General features: G+C 40.1%; 1 protein-coding gene across 1 annotated transcript; it reads left to right on the top strand.

The window, feature by feature from the left end:
- The first annotated feature begins 251 nt into the window (after window positions 1-251).
- On the top strand, window positions 252-14699 carry si:dkey-12j5.1 (probable assembly chaperone of rpl4). Its single transcript, XM_044034171.1, has 11 exons — window positions 252-456; window positions 608-720; window positions 835-981; window positions 1104-1256; window positions 2653-2759; window positions 2849-2972; window positions 3923-4015; window positions 5237-5305; window positions 10718-10771; window positions 14492-14644; window positions 14694-14699. Exons 1-11 carry the CDS (start codon window positions 390-392, stop codon window positions 14697-14699), a joined length of 1086 nt encoding a protein of 361 aa, XP_043890106.1. The 5' UTR covers window positions 252-389.
- The last annotated feature ends 1855 nt before the right edge of the window (window positions 14700-16554 follow it).

The following is a 16554-nucleotide window of genomic DNA, read 5'->3' on the forward strand; positions in this document are numbered from 1 at the left end:
CAGACTCAGTGCGTTATCTCATTGGTCCACAGGCGTGTCAGTCATATTCAACTGAGCACCCGCATACACAGACGGTACAGTTCAACTGGTTTACATTCCGTCCAATAAACCACTTCATTTGCTAGATATCCTCTTCAGTGTGGAAGTTCAAAGCGAAATCCCTTTTAAAAAACCTCAAACGTAATTTATACGTCATTAAAATCATCTTTTTATACGTTTCACACCCACTCAAGTTTGTCCACGACCTGTTTCCGTAGCTCTCATTGTCGCCGCATGCGTACTGCTTACCTTTAGAACATCTTGCTTTTCACGCGTGTTGAGATCTACACTTCAGCAAAGTCTGTTTTAAGCCAGAGATTGAGTTAATATAAGACGTGTTGTTGATCGATATGGGAGGACAGGCTAAGGGCAAACAGAAAAATAAACCGAAAAGGAAAGAGAATCGCCCAACCAGGGGTATGTGTAATTTTAATTATGCTAGCTGTTATTGCAGTGTGTTATGTTCCATTCACAATGGCAGTAAGCATTCGATATAGACTTTTTTTTGGTGTATTCCCCTTAGGAACTAGAATGAATCAGAAATAACGATGTCTCTGTTTCATCACAGGAGATGCAGGATTTGTTGGGTTGTCACCCCAGGACAGGGTGAAACTTAGAATGCATGAGAAAGCCAAGAAGAAGACAGCTGAGAAATACACTGTTCAGCAGCTACTAGAAAAGGTCACACTCACAAGATAAACAAATAAGAGACTCAGATCTAACGTGTGTGTATGTATGTATGTATGTATGTATGTATTAATCTTGGTCACATGTTACGTGTTTGATGTTGTCCAGACAGAGGAATGCATGGACGGTTTTGACTTTGACATGGCTGGCCTTTTCTGTCAACGAGCACTGGATGTGGAGCCCACCAACCTGCAAGCTCTCGATATGCTGGGACACATCTGCTCTGAACAAGGAGACACCACCAAGGCGAAGGGAATATCTTTTCTTGTAAAAGTCTTGCACTCACTCAGTGTGCATGGCAGTAATTCAGCCAGTGCTGCCTGTGACATGTCTGTGTTTATCTTTTGCTGTTGTTGCCTCCTTGACCAAACCTTTAAGCTTTTCTGCGTGCAGTGGAGCTGAGCCCTGATGTAGGCCACAGTAAGTACATGTACCTTGGACAGATCCACACTGGCCAGGAGGCTGTCGACTACTACACCAGAGGGATACAGGTGCTACTGTCTGCATTGGACAAACAAGCACAGACCACAGTGAGTTCCCACTAACAAACACACAAGCACATTTGGGGGTTTATTTAGATGGATTCACAGATGGAGGGAAGACACTAGTCAAAACTTTAGTGTAATGTTATATATCTTCACAAGAGGGTGCCGTTGGATAATGTGTTTCTATCTATCATGATCAGAATAGACAAACATGTATGCATAATGTTTTCATAACTTTCCACTCTAGTTAAATTCAGACTCAAGTGAAAACTCATAGCCTAATACAACAAAATAAAAATGAACACAATACATAAATGGCTCCAAAAGCACAAAGACACTTGTAATAAAACAGTATCTAAAAAGGTATATAAATATAAATAACCTCACTCGTAAATGGAGGGATCGACACCAAATGTCTCCTCAGCTGGGACTGATAGTTACGAGTAATTAAGAGTGGTTGACTCTGGACAGGACCAAAATAATGTCATTAATTGATTAAGCCAGCAAAAGAGTAATAACTTGCACTGACACGGACAGTTGACTGGTGCTACACCATCTAGACATCTTCAGTAAGATTCTGAGAGCATCATTTTACAACATCTGTTGTCTCTGTGAACAGACTTTACTACATAAACACAAACCTCAAGGCTGCTAAGTGTCAATATACTCACCTATTGTGCAACAACAAATCCTGAATTTTGATCCATGTCTGGATCCACATCAAATTGTGATGTTCGTCCTTGGACCATAACCTGCCTTCCCATTCATTAGTATCCAAATCTGTCCTCGGTATTATATTGTACCATAGCATGTAATAAATATGTAATACTTTACTCTGATTAATACAACATGCTTACATCTTTGTGCACGAATAATGTAAATAGTATGTATATATCAGTAAATTAATAGTATATTTGTTCACATTATAACTATGTTGTAGTGATGTATCATAAAGATGCTCTGAAATATTCACTCTGTTACTGTAGCTGGTGATATTGTTTTCTGTAAGTTAATTATTTGGTGATATTTATAATTGATATCCACTTACTTTGAGCTCATTACAGTGTTAAAAAGAAATGGAATGAAAATCTCTGGCATGACAGCGTGCAGGTGCTGCTAAAATCCTTCTTTCTGTTCAGTTGTCCCAATAAACCACACAGTGTGGCTCTGAGCCAGCCAGAAATACCAGGACACGGAAACTTAAGCAGCCTTCATCCATATATGACCGACAATTAGTGTTTCACTCTGATGCATTAAATTACCTTATATTGGACCCAGAGGCACACAGGGCGTGTCATATGCCTTGATCAAGCCAATGTGGCAGAATTTATGAAATAAGCCTGGTCAGATGGAGTTTCTTAGGTGTTTCTTAATTTTGTAATAGAAATATTCATGTTTATTAACGTTCGATTTATCAACTCGATCACTGCTATTCAAACAGGCTCAGGCTGGAGCTGCTGCCCAAGCAGAGGACGCAGATCTTCCAACAGTGAAGGATGTCAGTGTAGCCTACTGCTCACTCGCCGAGATTTACCTAACAGACCTCTGGTACTGGTGCAAACAGACTTACACCTATGACACGTGTAACCTCCATTTAATGTCACTGTCTAATAATGTGTGCATGTGTGTGTGTGTAGCATGGAAGAAGGAGCTGCAGACAAGTGCAAAGACTTTATTGAGAAAGCATTACAGTATCACCATGACAACCCAGAGGCTCTACAGCTCATGGCCAGTTACCTGTTCAGTACAGAGAGAAACCAGGTCAGCACACACACACACACACACACACACACATACATGCTCTTACACATTCAGGATGAGTTATCACCACATTAAAGCAGGAATCTGCTGAGTTAATTATTCTGAGCAAATTGAATTGTATGTGATTAATCAGCAGATGGACGCTTACATTAACACACACATACACAGACGGGTCATGCCAATAGAAATCTTAATTACTGGGCAGATCGTTGAGTTCATATCGTCATCCAATAAAGACAAGGAGGAGGAAGCAGTCTATTCAACTCGGTTTGTAAATAATACTGTGCAGCTTCTTCACAGTCGAGAGCAGTGTCCTTGTAATATATTCTAGTAATTCCTCAGATTTTTTTTTTAACGTTACTTTATCGTCTGTTGCGAAACATTTCTGATGAAATGAAATGTTCTCTTTAAAAGTAAAACAAGGTTTTCTCCTTTTCTTCTTTTACATTTCTCATATGCTGTAGAAAAGAACTGCTGACAAGACATTTGATTTGAGAGATATACATATATATATATGTATATGTATATCTCTCAAATCAAATATATATATATATATATATATACACATATATATGTATTGCTATTGGCAATATGTCAGCAGTGAATATCTCAAAACTCAGATAAAACTATGTGTAAAAAATGTTTCTTCCTCAGATGAGGAGACTTTAGAACTTAAATGGATCTGTAATACTAGCTGTAAGCAGCAGGGGTCAGGCTGACTCTAAATACGTTTTACAGAATCCCACATCTAGTAGCTAAAGGCTCTATTTCTAATATTGTGGTAACGTTTCAGAAAATATTAACAGAATAATTTGATATTCAATTAATCCAAACTTAATTTAGACTTCTAGATCCTTCTAGATACAGCCTAAAGAAGAATGTCTTTTTATTAAATCTGCTGATTTGTCTTTCTGTAAACTTTAAAGATATATGCATTTCTCTCTCTTCAGGAGGGCAGAGAATACCTGCTGAAGAGCGTTGGCTTGTGGCTTCCTGCCCAGAAGGAGAGCGTTGCTTCTTCCAGTGCAGAAGGATGGATGCAGGTGAGCTGTAGCTGGGCTTGGTATTTTCCTCTGACATCCACCAGACCTCATAAGATCCTGAGTTATTTATAAAGCACTTTCATCTAACTGGATTGTCACTGTGTGCTTTGCAGTAAACACAAAACATAAGGACACCAGGCGAAATGAAATGTAAGGGATTATAAAGTGAGGGACAATAAAAAAAAAAATAAATAAAAGACAGAGCAAATACTTCTCCAACTTGTTTATTTGTGCGTGAAATGTAAGCACAAGGCAACACAAGAAAAAAACAAAGGATTTCAGGGAGACGTGAATTACTCCTAATGTATGGTACCAGGTAACAATTAGAAGTGGGCAAATTTGATTAGCTGGTTACACGAAGATTGGATATAAAAATCCCAGTTTTAGTAAATTTACAGTGTTTTTCTATTGGACTAGGTTGATTTAAGATTAAAGCTCCAGTGTGTAAGGTATGTTGCAAAAACACTGCTAGTGTCGCTACCACCCTCGACTTACCCTGTGGCTCAGATGAGCCAGACAGAGCTTAATGGAAAGACGATTCTAGGTCCATATTTCAACTGCAGTGTCTCTGAGCCTCACTTACGCTTCAGCGAACGGGTTAATTCTTTAACCTTAAAGTCAGAGCTATGCAGGATTTGTACCCTAATTTAATAACTTCAGAGTCATTGTGATGGTTAAATGGCTTGTTGCGGGGAGATTGGGAGCTGTCTCCATTTCCCCTTCCTACAGTTAGTGGGAAAACCAGCCCTGCAAGATAGGGCCGCTAACCTGGAGTCCTCAGAAGCGGGAGGTCTCGCGAAGTCTCGCAAGAAACTGCTTTACGGCACTAGACACACACACACGCCCTCGCCAGATACCGACTACAAGATCAAGGCATGATGAACATCTAAGTGTTATTTTAGACGTTCATCATGGCAAAGCCATGGCGATAATTGAAAAAACACAGAAGCATGTAAAAACAGCATGGACGTGGCTCAGTGGTCACTTTTTACAACAGTGAGGATCAAGCGGCAGACAGTGTTTACGGTGGTGCTGCAAAAACACGTATACTCCGAAACTGAAGGGGAAGCTCCGTAGAGGAAAAGGGGAAAAAATTGACCCGACTTGTAAAGTTCCGCTTAATCATTTGTTTACCGCTCTCATATTTCAGAGAACTGGGAATGATTCCTTAATCTATGTGTAGCGGTTATGGGTGTTGATCTTGTCCTGTTTTATTTTCAGAGTGAGGTTCCTCCGTACGAGTCCCGCATCACAACAGCCAAACTGCTCATTGAATCGGAAGACTACGAGGTAAAAATGTTGTTGTGCTCACACATTGTGATGCTGTCGTTGGTGTGTATGTGCCTCATGGAGGGGGCGCCGTCTGGTCTTTGTATTCTTGTGTACATGTGTTTGTGTGCTTTCCTTTGCCGCTGAATAGCACTGAAGGTGGGAAGCCCTTGCCTTGTCTTTGTCCCCTTCAGAGTTGAGTGTCAATAATTGAAGAGTGGTATTTACTGAGCGGGACAGGGGTAAGGGGCCATGCAGGGGAGTAGGGATGGGGAAGAAAGGAAAGAGAAATCTTTATTCTGATGAATGGCTGCCATATATGTGATACAGTGTCCTTGTCCAATAAATTACTCATCAGTTTATGGTATGGTTGTATTTTAGTGGCTCAGTATCTTCGGTTTGGTACTAAAAACATCTTAACACTCATTAATGTTAATGCTCAAGTCATTTTCTCTGATTGCTGGAAGACCAGCAGCAGTTCAGCTTAGAGATTACACATACACAAAAAGAAATGACTCAACTTCTGTAATATCTGTGTGTGTGTGTGTGTGTGGTGGGGAAGCTGGGCTGTCAGGTGTATCAGTAAAATTACAATGTCTCGGTCCACGGTTTCTGACATGTCGTTTGTCTTCATCATCCCGTTGGTGCCATCAAACTGGAAACACAAACTGCGGAAATTCTGAGCACTTCGTAACATGAATATTTTGCTGTGCAGACACGTCTGGATAAAAATATCAGTGCACAACTTTGGTCACATTTGCTCGCAGCCATCAGCTTTCAGATTTGTACATTTCTGATGGTAATTGGGTTAAAGGTTGAAAGAGACAAGAGACAAGATGGGTTTTTTTTTATCCGTCTCTCCTAGACGGAGACTTTGCTGACATCCTTTCTCCCCTTTCCTCCCGCTGCTCTTTTGTCACTCATATGAACACACTTTCTTCGTTGTGTGCTCAGTATCTCTTCCTGTGGATTAGGAATCTATTCACAATATAAACACTGTGCAAAGCTGTGTACTTCCAGTCTGTATAGTTTGTAGTTATTTATGCCAGAATGTGACCGTTCAAAAGTTCACCTTTAAATAGCAGACATAGAAGCAGAACTACAGCATTCTTTGCCCAAAAGGACTTGTCTGTCTCAATTGCAAAGTAACTTTGATGAATGCAGTTTGGCTTCATATATCCAGTGCAGTATGTGGGTTGAATTTGAATTGTAGTAAATAGGGATCATCTGCCAAAATAAAATTTCATAATATGATTACTTTGGCTAGGTAATCAGTGTGTCATAATCATATGTTTATAGTTATTGGAAAGAAAAGTTGACTTTTCAGTGCATGGTGGTGACAGATTTAATCACCAAAAATGATAATGAGATGTTTTCCTCAGTGTGTGGCTGTGGGGCATAAATAACGTTTCATCATTTATGCTGATAGGTGACAGTCATTTGGCCTTTGCTGTGCATAAAATGGCACCTCTGTTTTTTCCCCCCTTTCTTTTAGTTTTAGTCATTACAAGAAGGGCCAACGATATTTTCATGACCGATTATTCCCTCAATTAATCGAGTACTTGTTTGTTGAAAAATGTTGATCAGTATTTTTAAAACCTTGAAATGATGACGTTGTATAATGTAAATATGCAGATTTAAGAAGCTGAAAAATCAGAAAGCTTGTCTCAATAATGAAAACTCAAACGGATTATTCGATTATCAGAATAGTTGACGATTCATTAAGTAATCCATTAATAATTGATTAATCGAGTAATTGTTTCAGCCCAATTACAAGGTATTCATTTTCATGTGATATTAAGAAATGGGTCAGCAAGTCGGTGCCAGTGGGTAACCTCTGCAAAAATAATGCTGAACCTCAAAGAAGGAAGGTTTTACACTTAAATAACAGTATCACTGCTGGATAATCTTGTCTAATCATGTCTTCTCTTAGACATGCAATGTCTGTCAAGGCCACAGCTGTCACAATTGTTGGATCTAATGGATAAATCTTTTTCAAAGAGAGCTTTTCTGTTCAGTTTGAAAGCTCATAGTGGGCTTGAAAAGCTTTGTGAGAAGCAAGTCATTTTTCCTCACAATGTGGATATTTTATGGTAGATGGTAGACAAAGTCAGGATCATGCAAACCATCGCATTAAATGACGCTAAAAGCTACGCGGTGTAATTATTTCGGAGTCTTTGTGAGACCAATGTGGGTTAATGAATCATCAGTTACATGGCGCTGCTCTTCTTCGCAAATACGTATATCTGTGCCACTTCATTTGGAAGAGGAGAGATTTGTTTTCTCCTTTTTGATTATTTTTGAGGAGAAACACTTGAACACATGTTAAATCTGTTTGTTATTTTCAGAAATAGAGAATGAGCATGGCAGATGCTTGAAAGCAGCTGTGACAAAACTGTGTGGCAACGATTGTTAAACTGAATGGTTTTCTGAGCCTGTTTCTGTGGTGTTATAACACCCATTTGACTGCCAGTTATTAATTAATAGTTTTAATTAGTGATTAATAATATTTAAAAATAAAATAAAATACAAATGAAACAAGTAAAACTGACATAAACTACAGTAATAATAGAAATATCACAGTGACAATAATTATCATAACAACATTTTCTCAAATAGCAGTATGACAACGGTCAATTTAACAAGACAAGCACACTTTGAGGTTATAATTGCTTTTAATATTTGCGAAATGTTTCATTGCTGTTTTCATGAACAGCAAAGTGCAATCTTAAATAATTTATTGAAATGATAACCTGATATTAAAAATTCCACTTTGAGAAGACCATTTTTGCCTTTTTTGTTCTGTTTTCTTTTGTGCGTGTAAAACAATGTTGGCAGGAGCAAAGTAGCATTTTGGCAAATTGCAACATACATTTTTCATTTCTTTTTTTCTGATTATTTATGGGACAGACTACTTATGCTGAGATGACTAGTATATCAATCAGCAGACGGAAGAAAAAGAGACTTTTGGTAATCTATTAATCATTTAAGGCATCTATAAATGAAAACAACAAATCATTATCTGGCTTCAGCCTCTAAAGTACAGTTTTCAGTTTTTTCTTCCATTCATTTGCACAGCTTAAAAAAACCATATCCCTAACCTTAACCATAACCAGTCAATGCCTAACTAACCTAACTGCAATTCCAATCTTAGCCGTAACCTTAACCAGGTCCTCAGAAATGAGGTTCTGTCTCATTAGGACCAGGTTTTGGACTCAATGATGACTACTAGTCCTCATGCTTGTCAGTGTTTATACTAGAAAAGGTCCTAAAGAGATAACTACCACTCATTGACAGACGTTAAAGTGTCTGCTGGTGTAGTTGTCACAGTAGCTGATGGAGAGTTACTTCCTTTATCATTGACACTCCTGCTTGCTTTTATGTTTTGCATCTAATATTTCTGTATTTGTAAATTTAGCCCACGATTGAACGCAGTTTGTGCTTTCCAGTGTTGCTTGGAAGTACAGTTACCACTGACAGCCCTAGGATTTATTTACTTAAGTGTAGACATCCCTGTTTGTGTGTGTGTGTGTGTAGGTGTGTGGGTTTCTGTGTGTTACAGATACGGCTTGCCCTCACTTGTAAAGTGATTTGTCTTTCTCCTGTCTCGACTGTGCGCTCCGGTAAAATGATTCTGTTAAACAAAATTGCCTCTCTCTCCCTCACACACACACACACACACACACACACACACACACACACACACACACACACACACTGTAGCCAATATAAATTAGTTTCTCCCTAGAGTACTCTTTTTTTTTTTCTTTTAACAGCTCTTGAAATAAAGAGGACAACATGTATATGGTGTTTTGCTGCATGTTTCTGACTTTGCAGTGCATCATTGTTGTTCATGGACCAGTTTTTACGTTACCTTTTTGAACCCATCCTTACAAATTGTCCCCCTCCGTCCCCCCGTCTCCTCCCTTTATCTTCAGAGGAATATTAATCTTGTTGTTTAGAGCGTGAAGCTTAAGAATCTCTGAATCTTTAATCATTTGCCCCTGGGTTGACCAGTGTAGTCAGGAAAGAGTGCAGCTGGAGATGATATAATGGTTATCACTTCTCCGTTCTCACTTGTGCTTGCTCGTAGATATCTCTTATTATATTTCTGTTGATCCAAAACTGCCTGCTCTATCACTTGTTTAATATCGAGGAATATCAGGATCCTTAATCCAATCTCCTATATCTACTGCTGTGTGTTTGCATGTGCGTGTCGTGCAATACAGTGATAGTCAAGCATATAATTCTGAGGCTGGGCATGAATTCATTCATCCGCTGGGATTAGGTGTTTTTGTTCGTGTATTTTAATTAATTAATGAATTGATTGAGGACAATAGTTGTTCCAGCAGATAATTGGTCTAGCAATCAATCAACAGACTCCCTGACATGCACATTTGCACACCCTTAATGACATACTCTCATTTAACCTGGGTCTGCCTCAGTCTACCCAGGCAACGCACCCCTTCCTTTAGCACCACCAGGCTTAATGAAAAGAGAACTCCGAAGAGCAGGAGGGGGAAAAAACTAGGAATCTCTCCAGCTAATAAGACTGCTTTAACAAGAAACAAGTAGTGCATGTTGTCTTCGCTGTTGTGTGTGTGGCATTACTTCAGAATGTAGGTGTGTGTGTGTGTGTGTACGTATGTGCACAGCTGTGCGCATGACTTTTATTCTTGCCCTTCACCACGGGTGATTGGCTAACGGTCGACTCCTACCTGAAGTTGACAAAAATCAATATATCATCACCTGGGGCCTTACACACACACACACACACACACACACACACACACACACAAGCAGAATTTGCAATGGGAAAGGCAGAGCAATACAAACACACAGCCTACTTTAGTCGGGGTCTGTTTTCTGTAATAGAAACTTCCCACAGAAACTGACCCAGACAGTGACGCACAATGACAAAGGTCACCGAACATTAAACTCCTTTGAGACCAAGACACTCTCTCCAGGACACTATAGAGAGGAAATCATGAGAAATGTGTGTGAGGTGGAGTAACTAAGGACGGTAGGTCAAGCTGAGTTTTAGGTTTGTTTTGTGCTTAGTATCATGGGGGTTTATACCAAGAATATATAGGCTGTGAATGTCAGTAAATGGATGAAAATGAATATTGAACAAAGAAGCCGAAGTGACTATTGACCAGACGATAAGCACTGGTGAGTGTGTATTGATGGCCGCGCCTGGTGTCTTGTTGATATCGACAGGGGTGTGTTTGTGGCACTCGCCTCATAGGAGCTTATCAGACCTTTTGATCACTATGATTGACTGAGGTGCCTGGGAGATGCACGTGTTTCTGTGTGTTTGTGCGGCAGTGTCAGAGGATATGCTGAGTATTATGCATGAATCTTTTTAAAACTGAAATAATCCTGCTTATTGTGACTCATTTCTGATTCAGATGTTCTCTCTCTTTGCATTAGATGGCCGTAGATGTGTTGGAGGGACTTCTTGAAGAGGATGACGAGGTTGTCCAGGTAAGCACAGAAACTGTGTCCTGTGTCAAATGTTGAAAAATAAGGTTTTTACAGAATGGCATTCATTCGTTTATTGTCTAGTGCCACTTTATAATCCACATGAGGGTCACAGGAAGCTGGAGCCACTCTCAGCTGACATACGGAGAAGGTCGTCTGCCAGTCTATCGCAGGGTCAACACACAGAGACAAACAACCATTCACTCGCGCATTCACACCTATGGTCAATTTAGAGTGTCCAATTAACCTCTCCATGTTTTTGGACGGTGGACGGAGTACCCGGACAAAAAACGATCTGCGCGGGTTCATCGTGCTGCTGTAACACTTCTATATTATATAATAGAATAATGCTGTGGTGGATGCAAATAACTCAGCATGTCGGCCCAGAGAAGTGTAAAAATGCAGGTCAGAGGACGTCGGTTGCGGAGGCGGAATGTTCTGCAACTAATTGCTTTGCGCATGCAAAAGAATGTGGCTACATGTGTCCTTGTTCTCCACCTCTGAATGTGTTAATCGTGACTGGATCTGATATAAGTACGTGTGTCTTCTCTGTGTTTGCGCGCGTGTGCTCACACACACACACACACACACACACACACACACACACACACACACACACACACACACACACACACACACACACACAGAATATGACTGAAACCCTTAAACGGTCATTAGAGAGTTGCGTAAATTGCGGTACTTTTGTGCTTCAGCAGCTACCATGTGCTGTCAGTGCGCTCCAAATCCTCGCTGTCAGTAGTGGCGGAAGTGAAGGTGTGTCACTGAGTGTCAGATAAAAGAGCATGGTGGTGTTTCTCTCCTTCACTCCCCCCAACACACACACACACACACCCATCAGCTGACAGATTGAGAGCAGTCAGTGGGGGCTGAACTTTTAAACTCACTCCAGCGATGCACAGCTGTGACATGCGATGCATACAGTCATCAGTTCTCATGGTTAGAGCGTGTTCCGTCATATCAAAGTTGCATTTGTAGGTAGGGTAGTATTTGTGATGTCAGAAATGCATGACAGACACGTTCAGCTACATCATTCGCTCTCGTTCTCTCTCTCTCTCTCTCTCTCTCTCCGTCTCTCTCATTTCTTCTTCTCTTAAACACAGTTGATAACTTGTTAGCGCTCGCCTCCTTCTACTTGCTCTTGGTTATCTCAAAATTGGAGCCTCCCTTGTACAATGTAAAGTCTGTGCAAACAACATAGCTGGTTCCTTGCAAATCTTGTTTCAAAGGCTTTCCGCCGCTTCATGATGCTTTTGTTCTTCCTTCAGCAGCACCATATGGGAGCTAAGATGTGCCGCAACTTTGAAATGACAATAGTGCCAGTGATTTGATTGACAGACACAGCATTTATTTTATAATGCGTGCGCCTGACTGGGGTTGTGGTAGGTTAGAGTGAAGTCTCTGAAGTTTTAATTGGCAAACTTTCTCATGTTTTAATTTCGAGTGCTGATGCATAAACCATCTTTACTAGAGACACAAATATTTCACAGTGGACCATCTGCAAAGACATTCTCTAGCCTTGACGTCCCATGCTGTTTTGAAGCCACGCGGCAGTCCTCACTTTTGAGGGAGTTTACATTTTCATCTAAAGTTACCCAATTTCATTATTTCTTTCTTACATATACACAAGGAGGGTTTTTTTTTCTAGGTTCTGCATCCACAGTTAATGTTTTAATGATAAGAATACTTGTGGTTCTGAAACATTAATACATTCATTCAGTGCTGCGGTTGCTCTGATAAGTGTGGCTGCAGGGGGTAGCCTCCCACTCTGCAAGCAGAGCAGCCATTCAGAATTCACTGCGGCATTAGTTGATGTGTTTGTTAGCTAAATGGTTGATTTGGCAGAGGTGCGGGTCCCCACTGCCTCTGCCCTCCATGAATAATGAATAAAGCTAATATTTGTATCTTGGTGCTTGAAGAACAGTGGGTGGAGGATCTTTGGCCTCAGATGAGAGGCACACACACACCTCCGAGTTGGATGAGGGTCGGGCATGATTACATCAAGAGGTTGAAGAGCAAACTCTGCACAGTGAATGTGCTGTTGTTTGAAAAAGAGCGACAACAAGCTTGTTTGTGGCGTGTGTTTCAACATGCTTAGTTAAAAATATGCCTCCCTCAGTCTCCCCCCGCTGTTTGAGCTATGTGGAGCAATTGGATTATTTCAAAGCATGAATTCATCTTCATTCCTTCACATCTTACTCTGCAAGGTGTTCTCTTGATTTGAGTGATGCTCACTGGTGTGATAAGGATTGTTGTTGTTTTTTGCACCAGAAGAGGCTTAATCATTAGCACATATTGTAAGTACATGGAACTCTATTATAGCTGAAATGTAATTACTGACAAATACAGTGTATTGAGATGAAAGACAGCTAGCTATGGGACCCACTGGAGCAATATATAGTCATAATCTATTGTTTTTGACATTATATTGTTCTGCAATTGACTAATGCTGTTATGTTCCTCTGGTTTGCTCTAATCGAGCTGTTGCTGTGTTGTATATTTTGAATAAATAGCAGAATATTTAAATTATGGATCTAAAGCTGTCTTCAAATGCACATGATCCACAGAAAGTCTTCTTGTGGGGATAATTGGGATTAAGGCCACATGATGCTTGAAGAAAGTCTTCATCAAATGCTTTCCTGTGTAAATCAATCTTGTGCAGACCTTAATGTGCACTTTTCTTATTGTGTGGCTGCAAAAAGTAATGTGCAGAGAAAGGAAAAGTTACCGCATAACTTTGACGGTAAAATGTAAGCATTAGTGTTCACAAAGGGACACATTAACTAATATACTTCAGTACGCAACAGTAGGTTTTATTGCACTGGTGGTCATATAAATGATCTAAGTTCTACATGTTTATGGTTTTTGCCAGGATGTATAATTCGCTTTGAAACGCTGCACAAGACGTGACCTTTTACGACCTTTTACACTCATCATCACCTTTGCATGGTACTTTGTTTTGGATGGTACATTTTTTTACTTTGTAATTTTGAAATACTTTTTGGTAAATTGCATTTCTGTAGCCAAGATGATCAAGATGTGCTTCAGCGCTGCAATTCTTTGAAATAATCGATTTTTAGAAGTTGTAAAGGTCATGAAGACCATGGAAAGGTATTATTAACACTAACAGTTCGATAAAACAGCCAGTTTACATCACAGCCTTTCAATTATGACTTGTAGGGCTGGGTGTCATTCCAGATGTTTGGTTCGATTCCAACTCACAAGGTCCCAATCAGACAAAATGTGGATCTCTCAAACCATGCCCCCCTAGCTATCAAAAGAAGACAACAGTTGTTTTGAGGTCACAATTGAGGACAACAAACTAAACTGAAAAGCTGCGTGTGGAGGTTTCTCTGGTTCAACACCACACATATTAAAAGATCAATCCAAGGATGCAATTATTATTGGATCTTCCAAATAAATATTGATATGAATTGAATAATACATAAAATTTCATTTGATCATGTTTTTATATTTCTCTAAAGAAGGGATAAGAGAAATGTGTGTGCGTCAGTGTTAAACAGGTTTGTCAAAAGAGGTCGTGGGATTTCGTACGGTCATGCTCTGTGAGGGTTACAAATCTTTTTACCCTTGTCACTGTTCACTCACTGCAACAAAGAGCACTTTCTCTTTCTCTGTCTGTCTCTTGGCGTCACACCCTCCTGCCCCCCTCTACCCATCTCTCTTTTTCTCTGTGCCTCACAGGTGTGGTATCTCTCTGGCTGGGTGTGCTACCTCCAACTGGAAAAGGCAAAAGAGCAGCAAGATAGAGAGGGGAGGGAAGTGACGCAGGAGGAGACCGAGGAGTGGAAGGCACTGAAGGAGGCAGCCAGGTCGTACCTGACGAAAGCTAAGAAGGTAATTCAGGTTGCGATACCTCTTTATATCTGTCCACAAACATATCTAGAGCTGAAACAATTCATCGATTATTAAATTAATAGACAACTATTTTGGTAATCGATTAATCCGTTTGAAGCTTTTTTCATGATTTAAATAAGATTTCCGATTGTTAAAGCGTCTTTAACGAAGAATAACAAAGAAATCATCAAAAGTCAATCATTTTGATTTGTGGACAAAACAAGACATTTGAGAACATCATCATTTCCAGGTTTGACAAACACAGATCAACATTTGTTTAAGGTTTTCTGACAAATAATCGATTAGTTGCAGCTCAAGACATTTCTCATTATTTAAACAAATCCCATATTAGTGGATTGATCCAGAGAGTGTAAACGAATTTTCCTTGAAAAGTTGTGTAGTCGTGGGTTCTTGTGTGGGTCATGCGCCGCCACACATTTTCATGGAGATTAGTTTGTTCATTTAAAGTTATCCTGCTGTTAGTTGACACACAAACGGCAATGAAAACCATAACCTCCTTGTTGGATGTAAAAATAAATAGTTGCAGCTCCACTTCAACCATAAAGTGTTAGATGCTGTTTAAATATTAATGCATTGGTAATAATGTAATGCCATTAAATATTAACGCCCACAAGAGCCATTTATTTGCAACGAGTACTTTTTTAGTTTTGATACTTATACATTTTCCAATATTACTACTACGCTTATGCTAAATGAAATGAATACATGACTTTTACAGTCATCAAACACTGCTGTAGCTGTGAACTGCACTGTGTATTGCAACTGCTTATGGCTTGTTTCATCACTGTCACAGTAGTTAAGACTGCCTTATCAGTTTTTTGTCAGTGAGTACATGTTGTACTGTATGCATGTGACGTATACCAGAGGATTCTAACTAAGCTCTGTTTAATCATTTGATTGTGATTCAAATCTTAGCCCTCACAAAGTTCCTCGTGAATAAGATTCTGTCTCATTAGGAAGAGGTTTTGGTCTTTATGGGAACTGCAGGTCCAGACAAAAAACACACACACACACACACACACACACACACACACACACACACACACACAGAGTGATGCGTCTCATTCATTCTGCCATTCTGTCAGCGAGTAATGCTTCTATGGAGCAGTGATTCATGTTAGTCTAAAATCCAATAGGCTTGTAAATCAGACAGCACAGGCTGAAGGATGGCAGGCCCCACCTCCACTTCAACCAACCCTCCCCCCCAACTCCCATCCTTCCCTCTGCCTTGTCTGCTCCGCTGACATCCTCCACAGATGAGTAGGGGCAGGACAGTGGCAATATATTGATGCCTGTCTCTCTGGGTAGCAGTGCAGTGACAGTGCATGTCTAACCACCGCCATCCACTCAGAGGGTGTCCAAAAAGACAAGATCGAAGTGGGAATTGAACTGCCAAGAGGGAGAAATAAAAGAAAGTGTGGGGAGGAAAATAGGAACACATACATACAGATTTGAGCTTTGTGGTGGGAGTTAATAAAGAAAAAATGGAATTGAGAAATAGGGGAAAATGAAGGTCTTAGCTGTGTTTGCACGAAGAGAGACTGATAAAAGGAATGGGTGAGTTGTCAGAGCGTGACGAGTAAACTCCAGTAAACTTTAGTGGAGTGACTAAGTGAAGCAACAGACACAGAGTGATGTGATGTGATGTGATGTGATGTACAAAGTTCTTTAAAAGGTGAGGTCCACCATGATTCTCTTATATTCATATCTGAGCTTTGTATTAAGTGTCTCTATGTGTGTTAATTATTAATGACGAGTCAGTCTGCTAGTTAAAATGGGCTCCAACAGGGAAATGAGGCCTCAAAGCCCAACAGCTTTTGTGTGTGTGTGTGTGTGCACATGTCTTAAATAGGCTGTGTGGACCAATTGTCAAACAATTTTGTGAGGAC

This window comes from Solea senegalensis, linkage group LG9, assembly GCF_019176455.1.
Source record: "Solea senegalensis isolate Sse05_10M linkage group LG9, IFAPA_SoseM_1, whole genome shotgun sequence".
NCBI classification, from domain to species: Eukaryota; Metazoa; Chordata; class Actinopteri; order Pleuronectiformes; family Soleidae; genus Solea; species Solea senegalensis.